Below are 21,868 nucleotides of genomic sequence, written 5' to 3'. Positions count from 1 at the left end.
CCCTTCAGTATGTGTTAGCCTTTGTAATGTAGATTAAGGAAGGAAGGAATTTAGGGAAAAATTGACGGTAAACAAGGACGCCTTGTTACACATCGATATTAGATATTACAGAAAATAACTGCACCATTCTTAAACGATTTCAGCCAATAATAAACTCTGGGATAATTAACTCGTGACACATACAACTTGATTGATTTCTTTAATGAAAAAAAAAAAACAGAAATGAACAAAATCAAAAAATACATTATAAGCATACACAAAGAGAATCAAAAGCTCAAAAGCCTCACAAGTGTAAACTATCCATATTAAGACAGAATAAAGCTGATGGATGGCCTATTGCCAACTGCCAATACTGTTATAAGATGGAAGGCCTTCCGTATCAGCTCAGTCAGAATACAGTACAGTAATGTTATTTCAGGTTATATTGTAAAGAATAAAATATAATTGCCACTTCATGTTTATCATGATTTCATATTATGTTACAGTACTCTGTTGTCTGAGCTTTTTTCCTTTTGTAATCCAGCTAACTACCTTCTTTTACAGGACGTCTGCTTTGACAAAAGCAGCTTTATTTTGCATTTCTTGCTGAGAGAAAAAGCTGAGTACACTGCCTCAGTAAATGTGGCTTGGAATGTGTGCAGGTGCTTCAGAGTGTCAGAGGAGGTGTTAACCTCATAGAAGGTCAGAGTGCTGGCTGGCCAGTCCATATACACCCCAATCGTGCTGCTGCACTGATGTGAAATGTAGGTCCCCTTTTTATTGTGCCAGGCATAGACACCTTCCTCTGAGCGATGCAGACACCAGGACTTGTCATTGAGTCCAAGTCTGGACTCAGTTCCCAATGACTTCCTGTCAATGCTTTTATAGGCCACTCCAATGTAAAAGTCTGCCTCATTCCCTTCAATCTCCCAGTAACAGCGAGACCCAGACAGACCCTCTCTGCACAGCACTTGTGGCCAATAGCTGAACCTGTCTGGGTGGGCAGGTGGTGGTTGCTTTTTGAAAGACACACGTTTCGCCTGTGATGACACAGACAGCCTTGCATGTGCCGTGTTGGGGTCCCAGCTGAGTTGCTGAGTGTCTGCAAGAGGAAAAGGAAGTTAGGCAGCGAAATAGAAATGTGAACCAAAAATGAGAAAAGTACTCATGGTCTTGTCACAGCTCAGTTAATGTTTCCTAATGTTTTCCTCATATCCAGCATATACAGTATGTCTGGCTTGGGGCTCAAGCTTTTTGGATAGTCTCATTCCACAGCTCTCTCCATTCTTTCTTTCAGCTGTTTTCACTTTACCACATCACATTAATGGATTGTAATTTTTCATTGGCTATTGGCTATTCCTCACTGCTCATGAAACAGAACACTGATCTGAAATCAGTGACAATTCCAGAACTGCTCACTTAAACTCTTGCAGCTTGTTAGGTGCGTAGCAGAGCATAATTTTTTGAGGCTAAAATTGTAATGTGTCCACTTCAAGACATACAGTGACTAACAACAGTACTTTCCCAATGGATGGATCGACTGAAACAAATAAAAATGCATTTATATGCTGAACGAAAAGTAAATACTTACACTTTAAAGCTTCAGCCCTGGTCTGCAGTACTGCAGTGATGGAAACACAGGAAATTAGATACATTTGTTGTGTACTGACCTTCACAAACCAAGCTGACAAACTGACAGCCAAGATTCATGCTAACCCCTGATTCCATGGACAAAAGGTATATCATACGTAATTAACAAGCCACGCATACCTTGAGTCTAACACAAGGCAGGCAAATGTAGGGATTTTACTTCTATACAACCTTCATGTAATTTATGTTCAACTTTTTGAAATCATAAAATGAATACAGTTTTTTTTGTGGATCACAAAGTAACATATTTGAACATATTATGCTTAAATATGTTCAGCTGGAAACTGTACTAAAGTATACACTATGTATAAATTATTCATATTATTTATATAATGTAAATTTAAAATTATTAAATATATATTATGTAAATATTATGTAATATATTTATATAATGTATTAACATTAACATAATATTTTAACATAAAATTTACATAATGTATTAAAACAGTTCAGATTATAGTCCATGGAAATTACTGGATGAAACACGGGGAACTGTGATTTAATGAATGTAGGTGCATAGAAATGAAAAAGGAAATGAAAATCCTATGCTGTTGTATGTGTCATCTATAATGTATAAGGAAAGTTATAAAAACAAAGGAAGTTGTGCAAGTGTTTCCTTCTCTTTTCGTCTAAACAATCAGAGTTTTCAGATGATTGTGTTCCAACCCTCTTCAAGCAGTATTCTACATATGCACTATATGGACAAAAGTATTTGGATGCCTGACCATTACATTGTAATGACATTGTATTCAAATACATATACTTTAATATGGAGTTGGTCACCCTTTTGCAGCTATACCAGCGTCCACTCTTCTTGGAAGGCTTTTCACAAGATTTTGGAGTGTTTCTGTGGGAATTTGTGCCCATTCATTCTGTAGAGCATTTATGAGGTCAGGCACTGATGTTGAACGAGAAGGCCTGGCTCGCAATCTCCGTTCCAGTTCATCCCAAAGGTGCTCGATGGGGTTGAGGTCAGGGCTCTGTGCGGGCCAGTTTAGTTCTTCCACAACGAACTCATCAAACCATGTCTATACAGTCCTTGCTTTGTGCACTGGGGCACAGTCATGTTGGAATAGAAAAGGGCCATATAGCATAGCATTGTCCAAAATGTCGTGGTATGCTGAAGCATTAAGATTGCCCTTCACTGGAGATAAGGGGCCTAGCCCAAACCCTGAAAAACAGGTGTGGCCAAATACTTTTGTCCGTATAGTGTATGTCCAGTACAACCTCAGCTGAAATTAGATGGCTTCTCAGATAACGTAGTCAACAGCAAACCTTCCCCCTTTGATAGGTGTAAACTTTCAGACAAAACCCATAATTCAATAAACAGCACTGAAGACTGTCCTCTTACCTGAACTAGTTTGGGTGCAGATTTCAGTGACATCACTGGGCTTGCTCACACCAACATCACTGACTGCTCTGTACCTGATCAAGTAAGAGACTCCTGGCTGTAGTTCTTTCAGAGTGCAGCTCTCCACCATACCAGGTGTGTCTGTGACTGTCCACCCACCATCTTTCCCTTCCCCTGGTCCTGTACCATCTCCTCTCTGCTTCCTCCTGTGCTCCACTCTGTAGTGCCTTGCTTGTTCACTATGGGCAGACTGCAGCCTCAGGGTGACATGGGTACACTGAATGTCTGTGGACACTGGGGGGCACGGCTTGGAGACAGGCTGAAACTGGGGATCCACACACAGCCCCCTCTGATACAGGTGAATGGAGGCCCCGGGATGGGATGGATCGGACATGGCGGACACGACAAACCTGATCTCCTTCTTGTCCTTATTGGCCTCCGCAAATGCCACGAAGGTGTTCAGGTTGTTCCTCATGGTCACAGAGAGCTGAGCACTCCGAAACCAGGGCTTGATGTCATCTTCTCCGATGCTGTCAGCATGATCCTGGCCAAGCATGGACCTGTCATGCTGCACACAGTCCAGATGTGAGCTCAGGGTGGACAGGTACGGCTCCGTGTAGTGCAAGGAGGTGAAGGTGAAGCAGATGACGGCATCTACATCTGGATTGAACAGGACCTCCCCCAGCTGGGTCACAGGCGAAAGGGAGGGAAATTCCTTCAGTCGTCTGCTATAGAGGCCGAGTACAGCAAGCTCAGACTCCTTATCGTTCAGCCACTTCTTCAGTTTGCCAGCAGCGAAGGGCGATTGACCGTGTGACTGCAGAACAGCATCCAGAACTTCCTCTTCTTGGAGGCCCTGCCTGACCAGTGGCAAAAGCCGGGCCAGGGATTTCTGCAGCCAGGCCCTGTAGTGCTGCAGGATGTCACAGAAGTCCCTCAGCTTGTCACTCACCTCCAAGCAGTGAGGAACATTTTGAGCATGAGACTGGAGGTCGCTGCACCTCTGGGTGGCGTGGACCAAAGTCTCCAGCACGGACTCTGCCCTGTACACCAAGCTCTCGCTGACCTCCCTCACCAGACGGGCTGCGTGGGAGTCCAGGCACTGCAGGGGCAGCAGCCACACCCGCACAGGCACCGCTTTCTCCCCATTCTTGCCCAGCAGCTCTGGCAGGGTGCGGTACACCTCCACCGCCTCCCGGAAGTTGGTGGGGTTGCGCTTGAGCTCAAAGTCCCCATGGAAAGTGCAGCTGAAGCTCTCCACTACCTCCTTCTGGCTGCTGCTCAGCTTCAGCTCTGCCCCGCCCTCCATCGACAGCTGGGGTATGCTCTGCAGCATCACCTTCATCTCGCCCTCTACATCGCGCTTGTTGACCGACACCTTGCCGTCGAAGACGAAGAAGGCGTGGGCACCGTAGAGCACGGCCGTGACCACGTGGGTGGCGGACTTCTGGTTAAAGACCTGTGGGTACGGCACCAGGCCCAGCTGGGTCATGGTCAGGCCCTCATAGCGCACGGTGCGCCGGTACTGCATGATGACCCGGCTCTGGCAATGCGACATCGCACGGTTGTTGAGGAAGTGGCCGGAGCCCCCCACGCTCAACAGCCCCCCCAGGAAGCTGGCCTTCAGCGAGACGCTCATGTCCATCAGCTTGGACTTATCCCTCAAGGAGTCGGAGGCAGTGATGCTGAAGCTGGTGTTGGGTTTAATGCGCACGTCTAGGTCCTTGCTCAACGCCTCCCGGTCCCACAGGGTGATTCCTGAGTTTAGTAGTAAGATGAAAGGATAAGAATAAGAATAATAAAATAAGAAATACCCGTGAAAACACCGACAAGCTCTTCGTGGAAAAAACTGGGTGTCTATCCCAGGGGAAGGCAACTCTGGTCTTGGAGTGTCTTGGAGTGCCTCAGAGGCCAAAGGACTCCTCTTAACCATCACATGCATTAGATCTTAGGTGGAGTGAAAATATGGGAGTCAGAGCTATGAATGCCTGAGAAATAAAGATCTCACTGTCTCACTGTCTTCAAAAATTCTTGACTACTTTTTAAACTGTAGCTGCATTTTCACATTACATGTATGGGCACAAATTGAATTATAAATCCACCTCAGGTATTTCCTCAGTAATGATTTGCAGCAGTGCAGTCATCGTTTTACTTGACCACTCGTTTCTATCTTAAAATTGATTTTTGTTTTATCATTCTTATCTAAGTAATAAAATATTTATGATTTTGATGGTGATTGTTCCAATCAATCATTACAATGACAACACTAATCATCATTTAGTAATAATACAAGAGTTAAAGGATTGTCTAAACAGGTTTTTTCTTTCTGAAAATTTGTTAATCAAATGAAAAATGACTTTGATAACATTCTACATCCACATTGAAATCTTCTTCTGACTGGAATTATTTTTATTATCTTCTTCTTTGTCTTAGGAGCAGCAATCCTAAAAGCAGTCATATGAGGAAAAACAACATATTAAAAATGATTCCTGTACACTCGCACAATACAGGCGAGGCATGAAATTTCAAATCAGTTGACTGACTTGAAATGATGCAATCAGCTTCCGTAAAGTGGGAGAATGTCAAGTTTGTGTGACTGGCAGTCTGGAGAAGTGTTACAGACAGTTGGATGATGCAGTGGAGTACCTGGGATGAAAGAGTCATTGCAGCAGTTATACAGCATGCCAGGGTACAGAGGACGGCCCAGAGCCGCTATCTCAATGGGTTTCATCTTTGATTCCATTGCTGGGAAGGACGAGAGAGAACGAGAGGAGAGGGAGAAAGAAAGAGGAAAATCAAGTCTGCTGGCTTTCTCTGGGATGGAGAGCTTTTAACTTGTGACTTGTGGAACTCATTTCATTTTAGTTTCATAAAGTTTGAAAACACAACTTTGAAGTTCCCTCACTACAACACTGTAACGGTAAAGATTTTGCTGACATCTGAAAGTTGGATTCTTAAGTTCATCCTTTTTTAAAGGTTCTTGAACGTACAGAAGAAAAACAATGGAAAGCTTACCTGTATGCTGTATTGCTCCCCTCTGATATTTCCGTTGGTTCTACTGTCCCGTTTTGAAGGCTAAAACACAACTGCCGGTGCCCGTGTGTCTCTTGTCAAGCTTATGTGTAACAGCTAACACCGGAAGCTCACCGAAAAGAAAAAAAGCAAAACTTCCTCAAATCAAACCACTTGGAACCTGCTCAACCCTGATTGCACAATCGCAGACTTTTCATTTCAGCCAAGGGAACTATGGGAATGTTTATTTAATATGCATTCATTGAAGAGACAAGCTTTTATTTGGTTAACACAACCATTTTCAGAACCCAAATATTAATAATTTCACGTTATATATCAAATCAAAAATACTATACCTTTCTTTTTGACTAATTTCTTTTAAATATGTGAATTGAGATGCCATGATTAGACAACATTCATGAACATCATTAATAAAGAATGAGCACACACCCTAGGATTCACATCTGTTGTTACACATTACTCAGTGTTTCCTACCAATTACAGGGATGCACTACATTCAGTTAAAAGTGCAATAAGTCTCATGTAAGAACTCGTAAACAACTTTGATTCTGAATGGTTATCGGTGACATAAACATGGAAAAACGGAAATGTGAAAATGGAGTGCATGAAATTTTGTAAAGGAAATGATGCACCTGAGTCAGGTCTATATTTAAAACAGCTGTTCATGACATCAATGCCTTTCACAAGAGTCTCAACACGTCAGTGCTACATTAAAAGATTTCAGCCATTGCTTAAAAATTTGCCAATGAATAATCATACTTTTGTGACTAAAAATCTATGAACATCCAAATGAGTATGGATGTATACTGAATGCCACTTCCACAATAAGCATGTCCACCGATCTCTAATATACAGTATGCATACTGGTCACTTTGTAACAGTAATCTTAAAGGTAAAAAAATGTGCATTCATTGAGAAGTGCAGTGCCTTCTTACCATCCATCCATTTTGATACAACTGTCAATTGTTCTTTCTCTGCCATTGCTTATGCCAGTGTTTCCTGATCCTGGTCCTGATGACCCACAAACCCATTGAACAGCTAATTACTTTGAATAAATTACGGTGAACACTGGTTTATATTAATTTGGAGCTCAAATGAAGCACTCACAGAAATATCTCACATATATAAGCCTCTGTTAGAACAAACATATTTCCAGCAACTTGTATCTGTGAGAGAGAAATGACATCAGATATTTAAGTGAAGTTGAACAGAGATCAGTACTCATTTAACAGCTCAATCAAACCTAATAAATCAAGAGCTCAGATGGAATGAGAACCAGTCTAAACAGAGGAAAGAAAGGGTTAGGAAACACTGGCCTATGCCATACTTTGATGACAACACATACTGTGTTTATATGGTACTTCAATTATTTCTGTAATAATGGTACCACTGAGTAAAACTAAGACCTAAATAGATATTTTTATTATTTCAGTTTCTAGTTTTTTAGTTACTTATATAATTACATATAATCTCATGTTGCACTTAATTTTTGTTGTGACAGGTAACAGGGGAGCTCTTCAGAATAACCCAGCTGCTCTGGATGTGTAAGTACTTAATGGTTAAGCCCTACTGTTCTGTTTGTATTATTTTACCAGAATATTTCTGCATTTATTGGATTTGCCACAGCATTGCAAAACAGAGACTCATATTCTCCTGAATTTATGTTTTCACTCAAACACAGTGATATGGTTTTATTCGAATTTTAACGGCATTGCATGTTAAATTGTAGATACATGTTCTGACACAATTAGGACAACAATATAACAAGACATTGTATTTCACATACATCTTGCAAAAAAGGCAAATGTATATCAATTACATAAGCATTATGTGAGTAAAGACAGATATTTCAGTATAAGTTAAAAGCCATGGAGGACATCACATCAAGGCATGAAGAAGTGTTTGTTAAAATGTGGGGCAGCAATGTAGCACAGTGGTTAAGGAGCAGCACTTGTGACCGAAAGGTCGCTGGTTCAATTCCCCACTGGGGCACTACTGCTGTATCCTTGGGCAAGGTACTCAACCCACAATTGCCTCAGTAAAAAAAAATCCAGCTGTATAAATGGATAACATCGTAAGTCGCTCTGGATAAGCGTGTCTGCTAAATGCCAAAAATGTAACGTAAAGTAGCTTTCATCACACTCTTACCCAGTGTCACAGTTTTATTTTAATGTTACTGCATGTTAAATTCTCTGATGCATACGATCAATATGATCGATATGGGAAATGCAATTTGTACTTTATACTACATCCTGCATTAGCTTACTAATACCCCACAAGCTGCCAAAGATATAGCCATCTGCTTAACAAACAAGCAATACTCCAGGAGACAACAAGAAATCCTGAATTCAGATCCCAAATCATTTCAAGGAAATACCTAAAAACTATGACGCACATGGAACAGACTGCTAAAACAAATTAAACTGAGACTCAGAACAACACTGATAGCTCCTCTGGTTCTTCCTGCACATTTTGTAAACAATGCTGTTTTTTTAAATACTGTCCACCCCATCAAATGTAGTTGAATTCCAGCACTACAACATCCTGTACAACTTGAATGCACCGTCAGCATCTTTCCACGCTGGAGATGATCTTTCAGGGTAATTCCCATTGCTGCCATTGCTGAATTACTCTCTCAGAAAAGCACACCTCGCAGACTTTCCTTCCTGGCTGTGGCCATCTTCCTCTTCCCCGGTGTCCCCTGGAATGAATATAAGAGCAGAGTGAAGCCCATTTAGCTTTGACACAAAATACGTTTTTTTTTTCCCCAGAGGAACATTCACACTACTGTATCGAAATCCCAGGACACACTACTAACATTTCAGCCTGATCTGCAATGAGGGTATCACACGGATGAAATTTAACCCCCTTCTTCTTAAACTAAGAAAGATTAAATTGTATTATATGTACATCTCCATTACATTTTGAGAAGGTTATGTTATGATACAGATATTTTGCTTGTATGAAAACTGTTTTTTTAACCTTTTAACCTTTATTTATTTTGTTAAGTATACAAAAATGGGACTTACTACACATGTCACTTAGGTCTACCTGCTAATAACTATGACGATAAACAACTGATTTAACTATTAAAAACTATCACAGTATAGTAATGTTACTTTATGTGTTGATTATTCCAATTAAAGACTTATTTTCATGGTTCATTTATGGATAAAAACCATGTACTAAATCTCTGTACTGCAACAACTGACCAATCTTACCATTTTATGTGGACAGATACTTCAAGCCAGGACTTCAAACAAACCTGATCTGTCAGCTTCCACACTTCCTGTCCACCAGATGGTGCTAGTGAGAGCTAAATATACAGTAGCGGGCACCAGTACTTCCTTCCAGGCAACCACAGCAATTGCAGTGAGTATCGCAGCAACGGCGACTACGGCAACTCCAACAATGATCCAATCAGTACCATTCCTTTTGGGAGCTACAAATACAGGACACACATATTAAATAAAAATCTGCATCAATGCGCATGAATGAGTCTTAGCACATAACTCAAGGCTGACAACAGCAGCAGGAGACACATTGAAGGCCATACCCCAAGTAACAGTGATGTTTGTGGGTATGCTACTGTGGAGAACCAAGCAGCTGTAACTCTGGGTGTCCTTGGCTCCGCTTGACATTTTCAGCGTCTTCCTGAATTGGTATGTGCCGTCACCATTTGGAAGCACCTCGCCGCTGGTTACGCCCTCCACCAAGGGGCTCCCTCCTGCCTCCAGCCACTCCACCATCACCTCTGGCGGGTAGAACCCAGTCACATGACATGTGACCTCCGGAACTGAAGACAAGTGGCTCCGTTTCTCAATCAGAGTGACTTCAGGTTTAGCTGTGTAAAAAAGACAAAATTACTAGAAACTGAAGGATTCCTTAGCATTTTGCAAGTGATACATTCCAGAGAGCTCCACAATCCTACAAGCACTGTACTCCACTGTAAGGTAAACAAAGCCTTATATACAAAGATTGCTTTGTTACCAGCACAGAAACAATTACATTTGTTGTATAAAAACTTTGTAAGAATGAAGCAAGTATTCAGTGTGCAAATATTAATGCAGTAAACAAGTGACTAATAACATATGTACTAATGGGCTGCTTAAAAGGACAGCTGTCTGATGTGACTACTTCAGTGAATCTGCGAATTGTGAGCGTCTCTGTAATATGGTTAATATAGAATTTTTTTAACTATTATTTTCAATGGATTGAAAGAGAAATGGGTCAGTATTGAAAGTAAAGTTTTGGGGGAGTGTCAGAGGAGATTTGATTGAGGTTTTTTTGGATTTTTTGAAACGGATCAAAAAGTAGCCTACAGAATCTATTCCAAGATTAGTTCTGTCAGCAGAACAAAAGGACATACTGTAGGTGAAAATCAGTTACAGGTAAATTTCATTCTGACATTATGAAGCATTTTTTCCCTCTCAGAGAGTTATGAATGCACGGAATAGCTTGCAAAGATGTGTAGTGGAAGCAGAGACACTTGGCATGCTGTTTTCATACTTGGTCCGTTTTGCTTGAGTGCACTGGAGTTCAGGTGAACCGAACCCCAGACCCCCGTTTTCTGGAGGACTCGGGTACAGTCCCTGGTGCGAACCTGAGTTCGGAAAACAGTGTTCACATCAACAAAACGAACGGAACTAACGGCTCAAGCAGACTCAGGTCCACTGTAGTGTGAAAGCACCCTTAGAGTGTTCGGGACCAGGCTCAACACAGTCCTAGGTACGCTCTAGGCGACAGACAAAATGACGAGTCTAGCTGGCCCGAATGGCCCGTTTTCACCACTAAACCACTCATATTCTCATGTTCTTTCCAGAGCATGTAGTCCACGTCAGAGAGATCTCCCTCATTCCCACCTGTCTCCTTCAGGACGTCACCAGCATGGTCCAGGAACTCGCGCAGATGTGCCACACACACAGCCCCATAGTAGCTGTCGAGGACCGGCTGGTAGTCCAGGTCTGCCTCCCGCAGCTGCTTGTACACGAAGGCCTGGGGCTGGGCTGGTGTCCAGGTCCTGGTGCTCGGCTCATAGCTGATGAAGTCGCTGCCATCGTAGCTGTAGCTCAGGAACGGCCGTGGCAATCCGTTAGACAGCAGCTCACACCCCAGCGTACCCTGGAAAACATGAACTTCGCAAAACAGATGCCCCCATGATTGGACCAGTCAGCAATACCTTACAAATGTCAGTATAAAAACACAAATCAGAATATTCTTCTTTTGCCTTGCAGTGCAATGGATGCAAGGAGAAAAGTCACATCCAAGAGAGCTAGGATGCCCATGACTGAGTGAGATGCGCTGTACGAGGAACTCACTCCCTGTGTGATTGAAGCGATGCATGGCTTCCCCTAGTCCCCTGGTCAGGATTTGCTGAGCAGTCTGCATGTCCCAGTTCAGCTGATCCCCCTCTCTGCCTATCACAAAGTCTGAGAACCAAGGGGACAGGGCCACGGCTCTGCCCACGTTGCTGTCGTAGCGGAAGAAGGGCATCCCGTCTAGAAGCCCCACCTCCAAAAACCTGGGTAACCCCGAACCAGTGGGTGTGGCCATCAGATAGTGGCGGAGGGAGTGGCTAACTGCAGTGTGCCACAGGAAAAGGCAGAGGACAGAGAAGAAGAATTTAAGGACAGGCAGATAGACTATTTTGAACAAGGTCACTCACGAATACAGCTATAACCACTTCAGTTGTTATATCACATCTAATATGCCTCTGTAAAACCAGAAAATCATTACAGCATTTACTTGGTGGTCCTTGTCATAAATTATATGGAAACAACCTCACCAACTCCTGCTATGATGGTCGTTCTTGTATTGCGAGATTGATAAGGTGTAATTTAACTCAGGAGAAGTACTGACTTAAGACTTGTTTAAGAGGTTTCACATTAGACTTGACCTAACCACTAGAGGTGTAACGACATATTCAGCTCATGGTTTGGTTCCATACAAGATACTGGGTTTACGGTTCGATACGGTCACAATATGTTGAATATAATTTTAATAGAAACAAATTATGACTGACCCAGAATCCTTGTTTATTCCTGAGGTTTAAAATGTGCAAAGCAATGTTTCTTTTTTCACAACTTCTTGTTAAAATTCTTGTAAAAGGTGCAAATTATGGAATCTCTTGTAATAAAGATTTCTAGAATAAATGACAAAACTCAACTTTTAAAAGCAGATGCCCCCATTCAGACTGTGGTTTCCAGTGCAAGCCATGAATGGCTAAATAAGATTGATCAAGTTTACTTGTTTATTGGGACTGTTCAGATAATGTGATTAAAGCTGAACAGAGAACATTTTGGACGTATTCTATAGAGATTAATTGGCACAATTATCTAAACAAAGACTAAATTACTATGGTGGTGGTGGTGACTTCATCTGTGCAGGAAAAAAACAAGGTGGGAGCAGGTATAAATTTTGGTTATGGTTCTGTTCTTACGACTTTGTGTACTTCCGTGCATTTCCTTTCAAACCACCACCGATGAAGCAGTCTTGAACTTCAGTGCTAATTTATCGAGAGCGCCAAGTTGCAGCAAGACATTCCTTACTTCAAACCGAACTGATCGGCACAGACTCTAGACTAGAACACAGTGCTTGTATTTAGATTATTTGTGTTGCTTCTTATGCGGTTATGTTTAGACGTATATTAATAAAGTGGCAAAAACAATTACAGATAGAATATCTCAATTATAGCAGTGGCCCTTCAGCACTTCACATTCCAAGCAGTTTTGTGAAGAAAATCACCCCAAAATGACACCAACAACACACTTAAACTCTTACCTGAAACAGGTGAGCCTGCCTTCAAATAAAAAAGTAACTGCACCAAAGTCAAGGAGGCTACACGTGGACTCCAATGCATGGTTTCTTAAGTAAAAAAATATTAAACTAGTGAACAAAAAATAAGTATTTTTGGTTGCTTATTTGCAGAATTATATTTCAAAAGCTTTACCGACAGTAAGATGGCGAGTCAAACTATTGTTTCAGGGTGGGATTGGGAGGCAACACTGTATTGATTTTTGGAACTGACACTATGAGATACACTTTCTGTCGCACCCAGTAATAAAGTTCTGAAATATGAAAGACCCTGTACAGCCCAATGGCAAGCACAGAATATCAAACGCACTGCAAAATAAGTTGTTGATGAACTTGAAATGGGTAATGGTGAGCCTCCCCTTTGGTAATAAAATGTAATGTTCTTCAGGGATCCAAATTATACAAAAATTAAAAAAGGTCGACAACCTCTTGGCCAAAGCAAATCCTCATCCACTGAGTGAACAGGACAACACTGGCACCCTCTCCGAAGAAACTATTCGGACGGCCCCTGATGAAGGCTCTCCGAGCTGCTAGCGCTATCACTCCTGTGCGTCCTATTTTAATGTTTACCAATAGACTACGCGCATGCAATAATACTTATTTCATCCCCTATCCACAGGAGTGCCATGATGTTTGGATAAAGAGACCTCACTCAGTTTGATTTTTCAAAAAGCACTTTTTTTCCATTCTTTTTCTTCAGCCCAACCGGTGGATCAGTGCTGCGTCGCCACAAACCGTCTTTTAAGACTTTCACTTTCAAGAGCCTGTATTCCACCAACGGAAAAACCCTTATAATTAGGTCTTGGAGAAAGCAAAGCCCCCTTTAGTGACAAATAATCACTTCTGATGACGACCTATGTGGCCTTGTCAACACGCCGTGTTGTTCCAGTAGCTGTATTTGTCGTGACCCTGAAATGAAGCCAAGCGAATGAATTTCCCGGTAGAAAGCGATCGGACCAACAACATCAGAAGCGAGCGCAGGAGGTGACGCACGCTGGCGGAAGTTCGTAGTTTTCCCGCGGTTTGGGAGATCAGCGAATCAATCACTAGCTGGCGAGACGAGCAGCGAGCAGCCGAGAGCAGTCTCTCTGTGGGTGTCAGGCTGGGATTTAAAACAACAAGAATTGAAGGCGACCGCAGTTTCTGCCCTTGTTGCCGTTTAGCAGACATTGTAACTCGCCAGATACCTGCAGCCGATCGGATTCTAAGTTAAAATATTTCGACATGCCTCCTAAAAAGCGTAACACAGGGACGCCGCTCAACAAGGAAATAAAACAGAACAACAAAGTGGTCTCTCAGGTCAAGGAGGAGAATTCGGAGCTGTCCATAGACAAGTAAGTTAACATCAGCGTCAGCTTTCTGTCTTACTGTCACGTCCGGGTATAGCTGATTAGTCAATGTTACGGTGAGCTGTCTGATATTTCAGTATCAAAACGTTACCAACTATATTTGGTAAGGCTACCCAGCTAAGTAGTTAGTTAGCGTGCTAGCTAACTACGTTCAATGGACTAGATAGCCAGCTAGCTAACTGCAGCTCAAGTTTCTTTGAGCTGTTTAGACTCTAGCTAGTAATTCATTGTTGTCGACAATAGTGGTTTTAGTTACTGTCAGTGTTCAAGAATACAGTTACCTTTATGGGTAACCATTGTATCGATGCGATTGTTGGAACGCGTAGTTAGCAAGCTAAAGTTACATACCTACGTACGTTGTAGGATGAATTTTCCCTGCTAACTAAGTGGCCTGTTGCTGTTTGGCTAGTTAGCTAGCTGCTTTCTTTTGTTGGTGGTGATCTGAATAAAGACACAGATGTACTTTGATATCAGCGAAGGCGTGGGTTTAATTGATGGGTCCTTTGATGCTTTTGTTTTGATGACCTGACATTTGTCTGGGACACGTTCTTCATCTGTTTCCTTTTGGTCACCTGCAATTCAACATTTGTCCCAGTCTACTTTCACAACCAGTTCTTTTCTGCAAGCATAGTCGTGTTTGTACATCATATAACACATTTGGTGAGTGTCCTGTTGTGTAATTTACTAGGTCGCCTTTAGCTGGGGTCGGTCTCTTTGCAGAGGAGTCTGTGCTTATGTTGCGTTTCTGAAAACCAAGTAGACCCAGAAAACGTGATCTTCTCTCTTCTTCCTGCCCTTGCAGACACAAAGACAAGGATTCGGAGTTCGTCACTCTCTGTGAGAAGCTGAAGGTGACAGATGCGGTGTGCGATCGTGCCTGGACTATATGGGAGTCCGTGCGAACATCGATGGAGATAGTGCTGGTGAGCAATTAAATACACGCTGTGTTTTGCACTATTACCCGGGTTGGGTAAGGTCAGTTAATAACTCTGCCAGTTCAGATCTCAGATGGGGCACTGCTGCTGCTGCAACCTCAGACATGTTACTTAAGGGCCTCCTTAAATATCCAGCTTTAAAAGTGGCTGAGGTGTAGGAGCATCAGCAAAGAAGAATGTTATGCAGTGTAAAAACGTCATGCTTGCTGTGAAAACAGGCCATTAAATTTAATGGGAAATAAGGTTAAACATCCTGTGCTTGTCTGAAGAAAAATAACAACGCCTTTTTAACAGTAATAATATATGTAAAGATAAGTCTTTCTGTCATTGTAGGACACCAACAAGAAGCTTTGGGGTGGTTGCCTGTTCATCGCTGCCACAGACCTGGATGCTATGACCTTTACCTTCACAGAGGTCCAGAAGGCCGTGGATCTCAAGTGAGTGACGAAAGCGACTCTGCTTCCATGGTGGTCTCTTAGAACAAGCCATAGCTGATATGTCTGGCTTTTCCCCCAGGGATATGTTGGAATCTCATGACTTTTTATCCTCTGATGGAAACTGGCAGTATAGTATGGTTTTCTGACCTGAGATCTGCAGTGGCACTCCCAGTAGTAGTGAAACTTTGGGGCTGCTGTTACTGATTTACTGAACAAACGCATTTATCCAGGGAAACATAATCATCAGTGCAGTTTTACATTCTGTAACCTGTTTATACAGTGCCTCAGATATGTGTTGCATCCAGACAGGGAGCCATTAAGGATCTGATTCACATTCTGTTACCCATTTATGCAGCAGCTCAGCACAGTTTGCAGAGTGTAGACAGGGAGCCATTAAGGATCTGATTCATATTTTGTGAGCTGTGTGCATGGTGGCTCAGGCTTTGTGCGCAGTGTCCAGACAGGGAGCCATTAAGGATCTGATTCATATTACTTTTTGCCTCATTCCTTTATTTTTCCCCTGTTTATTGGTTACATTGAGCAACTGCTTTGGCATATACTGCAGCATTGTCTACCACCAAGTGTGTGGTAAAGGAAGGCAAGGCTGCAGGATCGCCATGCCTGCTATGTGCGTTTCATTCCGCCACTCTGATTATTGCGTGGAGAGACCGTGTGAGGTGAAGATGAGGTCATCTTAGCTTTTGTACCAGAGGAACACTTTTTTTTTTTAAACCGGTGCGCACTCAGGTGTGAATAAGGCTGATAATATGCAAGCATGGTTTGTTGCTCCCGGAGAAAGAGCATAAATAATAGCTCACCATACGTCAAATACGGTTGTGGAGTTATAGGTCAGGGTAGGGGTCATGTTGGTGATTATAGCGTTTTATCTGTTTTGGATTTGTGTTCAGACCGAAGCTGGTCTCCATGCTGAATGTGAATACTGATAAGACTCATTTGGCGTAACAAAGTCGGCGCTGCTCTCCGGGCTGCCGGGGGTTAACCAGCTGTCCTCCGCTGTCCGCAGCGTGAAGCAGTTCTCCAGCCTGCTGAAGAAGATGGACGTGAACATGGACACGGTCAGCACCAAGGTGAACGCCGCCATGACCCGGCTGGAGAAGAAGTACGACGTGTCGCGGGCGCTCTTCCAGAGGTTTGAGAAGTGAGTAGGGCCCCGCGTGGGGGCCGCAGGCACCGGAGGGGGGGTGGGGTCGGCTCTCCCCAGCTGCGCCCCACACCCTGACTGTCTATGTGTTGTGCTTATCTTTGGCGTGTTTAGAAAAGTGACGTGCGGCTTTAAGTCGTGTCACCTGTACTTCTGTCTTCTCACTTCTCTTTTCTGGCTGTGGTCCAAGTGGCCCTGAGGTGTGTGCGTGTGGAGCGGAGTGACACCATGCTGGTAGTGTTTCACTGCGCAGCGCTTCACGGCGCAAAGCTCCCGACATGTCCAAACAAGGCAGTAGTGTCACCTTCCTTCCCTCCGTTTTAACAGTCTACTTTGTCAACTGTCCCTGTCACATTTTAACCGCTGTCACACTTCATTAGTCAGACAGACAGGCATTTAGAATCCAGTGCTCTAAATGACTCAGATGGGTGATGTCCAACTGCTGTGGTGTTTGCCCTTTATTTTGAGTTTTGAGGATTTAAGCAAGTGTAAAATAACCATATGTAATTATGAGATTAGGATAGTGCAGTGATGGTTACATGAGCACTGAGTGGGCTGCCTGGAGGCTGGTCTGCTCCCTCCCTCCCCTCTGTGCTGTTGCTCACTATTTGAAAATCTGTCCTGTGTGAGAGGGCCCTCCTCCTCCTCCTCCTCCTCCTCCTCCTCCTCCTCCTCCTCCTCCACAGGCTTGTTAGGATCCTCCATTGTAGTCAGGATCAGAAAGCGCCCCAGTTCTTAACAGTTTTCAGATATTATTGCTTAGTTGCACATGGCATCCACTTGGGCCAGGAAAAGGATTTTACCCTGTTGATTTCATCAGGTGAGTGCATAACGTGAGTGGCCCAATCAGGAAAAGCTCCTAATGTTCACGTGCACGGCTGAGCCCTTCGGCCCGGGTTAGATCGCAGCTGTGTCACTAGCCAGTGATGACTGAGAGCTGGTAGCAGCGGAACAAAACTGGCTTCATTCCGCCTGGGGTATGGGGGAGGGTCGGCCAGCCAGGGGCGGCCTGTCCCGTATCTCATTAGAAACTCCCTCTCATTGGCACCCATAGTCTGCCTGCATGAAGCATCCTCCTCCACCTCAGATCTGTGCAGGCTTGGCATGGGGACTGCAGTGTGTCTATATATTACATTACATTATTGGCATATAGCAGGCTCCCTTATCCAGGGCAACATCGGTTATAGTTTTTTTTTAATATATATAATGTTATTCAGTTGTGGCTTAAGTACCAAGGGTACAGGAGCACTGCCCCCGCGGGGAATCGAACCAGCAACCTTTCAGTTACAGGTCCTGCTCCTTAACCACTATGCTGCACCGCTGCTCACGGTATGGAGGTGGTTGCTGACATCATGCTTCAGAGGAAGGCGTGTGTTTGTGTCACCCCCCCAAACTGTCAGTGTGCGCTGCAGCTACGCATGCAGCTGCGGGGCGGCTTCTGTCACACTACTGGGCATTGTAATTATTGGGAGAAAATGTGGAAAAAGCATTGGGCGTTCCAAATTAAAAACAAAGTCAGCATATAACACAACAAGAAAAGCTGTCTTTGCTTGGGGTTGTGCTGCAGCTAGTGTTGGCTAGTGTGAGTTGATTTGTAGTTTGACTGAGTAGCATTTTATTACAGATATTCTGCATAGTAAAGCAAACATCTTTAATTTAAATTTATGGAAGCATTATCAGTTCAGTCATCTTGATGTGTAAAAATCAAATGCCTTCTTTTAAGTCCTTTCTCAGAATGAACTGCAAGTGCCGTAGTTGTCACTTGCATCCCCTGATGTTTTTTTGTTTTTATTTTTTTTTGCATGGTATTGGTCGTTCTGTTGCCCTGGATGATAAAAGTACAGTTGAAGTCAGACCCTTGCAACAGAACGTTTTTTCTTTTTGACAAAAAAATGTTTTTTTAATGCAGATCATGGCCCCTTTCATAATGGAGACGTACACTGTATGTGCAAAGTATCGCTTCACTTTTGCCAAGGGCACCTTGTGTCTGGTCGTATCACTTAGGAAGACTGATGAAATGTAACTCAGTGTTTCCCAGTCCTACTCCTGGAGGCCTACTGTCCTGCGTATCTTCTATCTATCGTTGCTGCCTGATTAAATCAGCTGTGCTCAGCTAATCAAAAGTGGCTCAGTCAGGTAGGTGGAGCAAGGATAGACAGAAGATATGCAGGACAGTGGGCCTCCAGGGCTGCATCCGAATACTCAGTATGCACTAACTTTGGTTAAGAACGTACTACCCGACTGTTGCTGTAGTATGTTCTATGAGTATGCGAGCAAGTAGTAAGGACACAATTAGGACGTACTCCGCCACCATCTTAACTGTCCTTTGACCCAGATGTTTAAATGTTTACACGTTTTAAAAATCAGTCTGCTTTACTTAGCTGACTGTCAATCTGAGGTAAAACGAAAAGCTAACGTTACGTAACAAGCCAATTGATTTGTTAGCTTAACCAAGTTGACTACACCGCCTTTTTCTTTCTCTTTTTCCCAGGGAGTTATTCTTCTTCGGTTATTTGGACTCCAGCTTACTTATGGGATAGCGTAGTGTAGTGCGTTTGCATACATGGATGTAGTAGGTTATCCGGGTACCTTTCAAGTACTATTAAATGCCTCCTGAGTATTCGGACACCCTGCAGATTGTGACGTACTGCTTTTTGTGTACTATATAGTATGGCAGTATGTGTATTCAGATGCAGCCCAGGAGCAGGATTGAGAAACACTGATGTAACTCATTGCAAGTTGACTTGCCATTGCATCTGGTTTCCAGTAGATGGTGCCAAAGCTTAACCAATTCCTCCTCCCTGTTGGATGGAATACAGACACTGCAGGTCAACAATACGTTAGCACCAGCCACCGGGTCCTCAGTTGGTCATTTGTAACACTCTGTAATATATGCAGATATTCCGGGGTCTGTGTTGAGCCAGAGTAGTTTTATCACTTGATTCTGACTTACTGATTGCATACTTTTCAGATGAGCATACATGCACACACACACACACATATATGTGTATATATAATATGCAGTGTGTATATATATATATTTAATATAGGTTGTGTTTTTTATGTGTGCACACGTGTATGTACAGGGAATGGGTATGTTTGTGTGTATGTACGTATATTTCTGTGTAAACTGGCATATGTGTTTTGTCCTTCAGTTTTCATTGCCTTGGTGCAGTGCACACTGTGTGGGATTAGGGAAAGGATGATGAAATAAGGCATTAATATACCCTGTTCTCTCTTTCTCCATTTCAGGACGTGCAGTAAAATCTACGTTGATGCCTCTGACTCTAAGTAAGTTTAAAAAAAAACTCTGCAAAATCATGCCTTCCAGAGTAATGACATTTCCATGTCCACCACACTCGGGACACTACTCAAATTAACAGCACAACAAACAGAGCAGTAATTTCAGTGTGTGGATGAAATTCCCCCAGGCCACCAGCAGGGGGCTCCTTTGCTCATAGGTAGAGCATGCTACAGTGTGAGGGCAGGAAGGGTAGCAGCTGTGCTACTCAGGAAGCGGCTATCACAGGGGCCTTATCTTGAAGACGCATGGAACTCCCCTGGGTAGCATACTTGGAGCTCCAGGCTTTTTATTTTCCTTTCTCACACCTCTGCTGCGGCCTGATTCAGATAAGACCATGGGCCACTGGTGCACAGCGATCACTGTGACCACTGATATAAGGACCACAGAGCTGGGAATCTGGCTCCTGTCAGCTCTGCCTCATAGAGGATTAGATAGCCCAAAGATGTTGGGAGGAAAAGCAGATAGCATGCTGAAGTCTACCCTTAACTGTAAAGTCACACGTCAATGATGGCATTTAACAAATGGTGCTGGGGTCATTATTAGTAATGGGAGATTGATGATTTGTCAACCCCATAGTGGAGGGGAGGTCTCATATGCTTTCAGTCATTGACTTGCATTGATGAATCAGAAGATCAGAATCAGTCTTTATGGGTCAGATGTGGTTTTACACATACAAAGATTTTGACTCCCGTTCCAGTGTCTCTTGTATTTCACACGACGATTTACACGGTGACAACAACAAATACCATCCATCAGTAGTGGAACATCAAACAACAAGAGTAGTGCAGGGTACATACAAAGAGTGGCGTAAGGATGGCATGCATGAGGTGCATAAAAAATAAATATGAACAGCTACTGCACAGTAAGTTAAAGTGTACAGGAGTGCATCAGACTCTGCATCATTAAACACTAATTGTTCAAAGTCTGTTGGGTTGACTGGTGACTCCACCCATTTCTGGGTTGGTGAAGCCTCATTGATAATTGCAGCTGCTGTGTGATTAATAGTTATGGGGTGGTGGTTGGGCAAACAGGATGCTCACTGGATGCCCCCTCTTCCTTTTAGGGGAAAGGACGGAGCTGAGGCCAAGCAGATCATCAGAAGCAGCTGGACACTGTTCCTCCTGGCTAAAGGTGGGTCAGTGGTCACCACGAGCCGCCATGTGGTCCCCCTCGTCCCTCTCGCTGCGTGACTGGCTTTTCACTGGGACATTTCTGTCCACTCACAGCAATCATGTGTGACTGAGGTGCCATCATGTAGTGGCACGCCTGAAAAATGCAGAGACAGTCTGTTGGCCATCAGCAAATGGTGAAATTTCCAACAGTACACCTATATACATTTCCTTCATTGTGTTAGTGAATGTCTTTGTAGCTTTTGTGTCTCTGTAATAATAGGGACAGCTTAGAAGAGAACCGTATAGACATTAATTGTAGTTGTACGTGCACACTACATTAGCAAACGTTTAGCCAGGAAAACATTTCCTTTAGAGACCGTGCAACTGTAAACATGTACAACAATAGTCAAATGGAGAATATGGTGTATGTTCAGGATGTTACAGCGGAGCCTTAAATAGGGACCGGCAGGAACAGGGTGTGAGGTAACGTCTACCAGAAAACAATCCACCAAACCAGGGGACTGTGATTCAGAGTATTGTTGGCATGCATGCATTAACAATGGTGCATTGCATCTCAGCAGAATGCCACTCCTGTCAGTCAGTGCTGCATTGCGATGTTTTAAGAATTCAGCCTTCCTGTCAGCAAGGACAAAAATCTTTGCATAGTTTATAAGTTTGATTGATTGATCTGTGAGCAGTTGTGCTGGAGCTGTTGTTCTGAGGTTAGTTACTGGCTTTGTGGT

General features: G+C 43.3%; 3 protein-coding genes across 4 annotated transcripts in view; 1 reads left to right on the top strand and 2 right to left on the bottom strand.

The window, feature by feature from the left end:
* Positions 1–527: 527 nt before the first annotated feature.
* On the bottom strand, positions 528–6,092 carry LOC118774211 (stonustoxin subunit beta-like). The gene is made up of 5 exons (XM_036523378.1): positions 5,996–6,092; positions 5,627–5,725; positions 2,981–4,738; positions 1,571–1,600; positions 528–1,081 (listed from the first exon to the last, which is right to left on the bottom strand). The coding sequence occupies exons 2-5, from the start codon at positions 5,721–5,723 to the stop codon at positions 528–530; spliced, it is 2,439 nt and encodes an 812-aa protein (XP_036379271.1). The 5' UTR covers positions 5,724–5,725; positions 5,996–6,092.
* Positions 6,093–8,192: 2,100 nt separating this feature from the next.
* On the bottom strand, positions 8,193–13,771 carry LOC118773974 (major histocompatibility complex class I-related gene protein-like). 2 transcript variants are annotated; one of them, XM_036523042.1, is made up of 6 exons: positions 12,794–13,771; positions 11,332–11,592; positions 10,876–11,148; positions 9,570–9,857; positions 9,279–9,455; positions 8,193–8,714 (listed from the first exon to the last, which is right to left on the bottom strand). In XM_036523042.1, exons 1-6 carry the CDS (start codon positions 12,870–12,872, stop codon positions 8,641–8,643), a joined length of 1,152 nt encoding a protein of 383 aa, XP_036378935.1. In that variant the 5' UTR covers positions 12,873–13,771; the 3' UTR covers positions 8,193–8,640. The 2 variants fall into 2 exon arrangements, with proteins under 2 accessions (XP_036378935.1, XP_036378937.1); XM_036523044.1 differs by lacking the exons at positions 8,193–8,714; positions 9,279–9,455; positions 9,570–9,857 and adding an exon at positions 10,124–10,616.
* Positions 13,772–13,886: 115 nt separating this feature from the next.
* rb1 (retinoblastoma 1) overlaps positions 13,887–21,868 on the top strand; it is a 50,270-nt gene continuing 42,288 nt past the window's right edge. The window contains exons 1-6 of the mRNA XM_036524811.1: positions 13,887–14,160; positions 14,978–15,098; positions 15,444–15,547; positions 16,572–16,706; positions 19,962–20,000; positions 21,077–21,144. Coding sequence (XP_036380704.1) covers positions 14,051–14,160; positions 14,978–15,098; positions 15,444–15,547; positions 16,572–16,706; positions 19,962–20,000; positions 21,077–21,144 — 577 coding nt within the window. The 5' untranslated portion in view covers positions 13,887–14,050. The remainder of the gene's footprint in view (positions 14,161–14,977; positions 15,099–15,443; positions 15,548–16,571; positions 16,707–19,961; positions 20,001–21,076; positions 21,145–21,868) is intronic.

The sequence above is a fragment of the Megalops cyprinoides genome, chromosome 3, assembly GCF_013368585.1.
Source record: "Megalops cyprinoides isolate fMegCyp1 chromosome 3, fMegCyp1.pri, whole genome shotgun sequence".
Classification (NCBI taxonomy): Eukaryota; Metazoa; Chordata; class Actinopteri; order Elopiformes; family Megalopidae; genus Megalops; species Megalops cyprinoides.
Note: the sequence above shows the minus strand (reverse complement) of the source record. Positions and strands in the feature narration are given on the sequence as shown.

Bases quoted from the DNA above. Each gene is read 5' to 3' on its own strand.
- LOC118773974 (XM_036523042.1), bottom strand. From the start codon at position 12,872: ATGCATTGGAGTCCACGTGTAGCCTCCTTGACTTTGGTGCAGTTACTT. The intron at 11,149-11,331 runs GTGAGTTCCTCG...TGTTTTGCGAAG, and splicing joins TCGCTTCAATCACACAGGGA to TTCATGTTTTCCAGGGTACG. The intron at 9,456-9,569 runs GTATGGCCTTCA...CTGTATTTGTAG, and splicing joins AAACATCACTGTTACTTGGG to CTCCCAAAAGGAATGGTACT.
- LOC118774211 (XM_036523378.1), bottom strand. From the start codon at position 5,723: ATGGAATCAAAGATGAAACCCATTGAGATAGCGGCTCTGGGCCGTCCT. The intron at 4,739-5,626 runs GTACTCCACTGC...TACTAAACTCAG, and splicing joins CAATGACTCTTTCATCCCAG to GAATCACCCTGTGGGACCGG. The intron at 1,082-1,570 runs GTAAGTATTTAC...TTCCTCTTGCAG, and splicing joins CAGGGCTGAAGCTTTAAAGT to ACACTCAGCAACTCAGCTGG.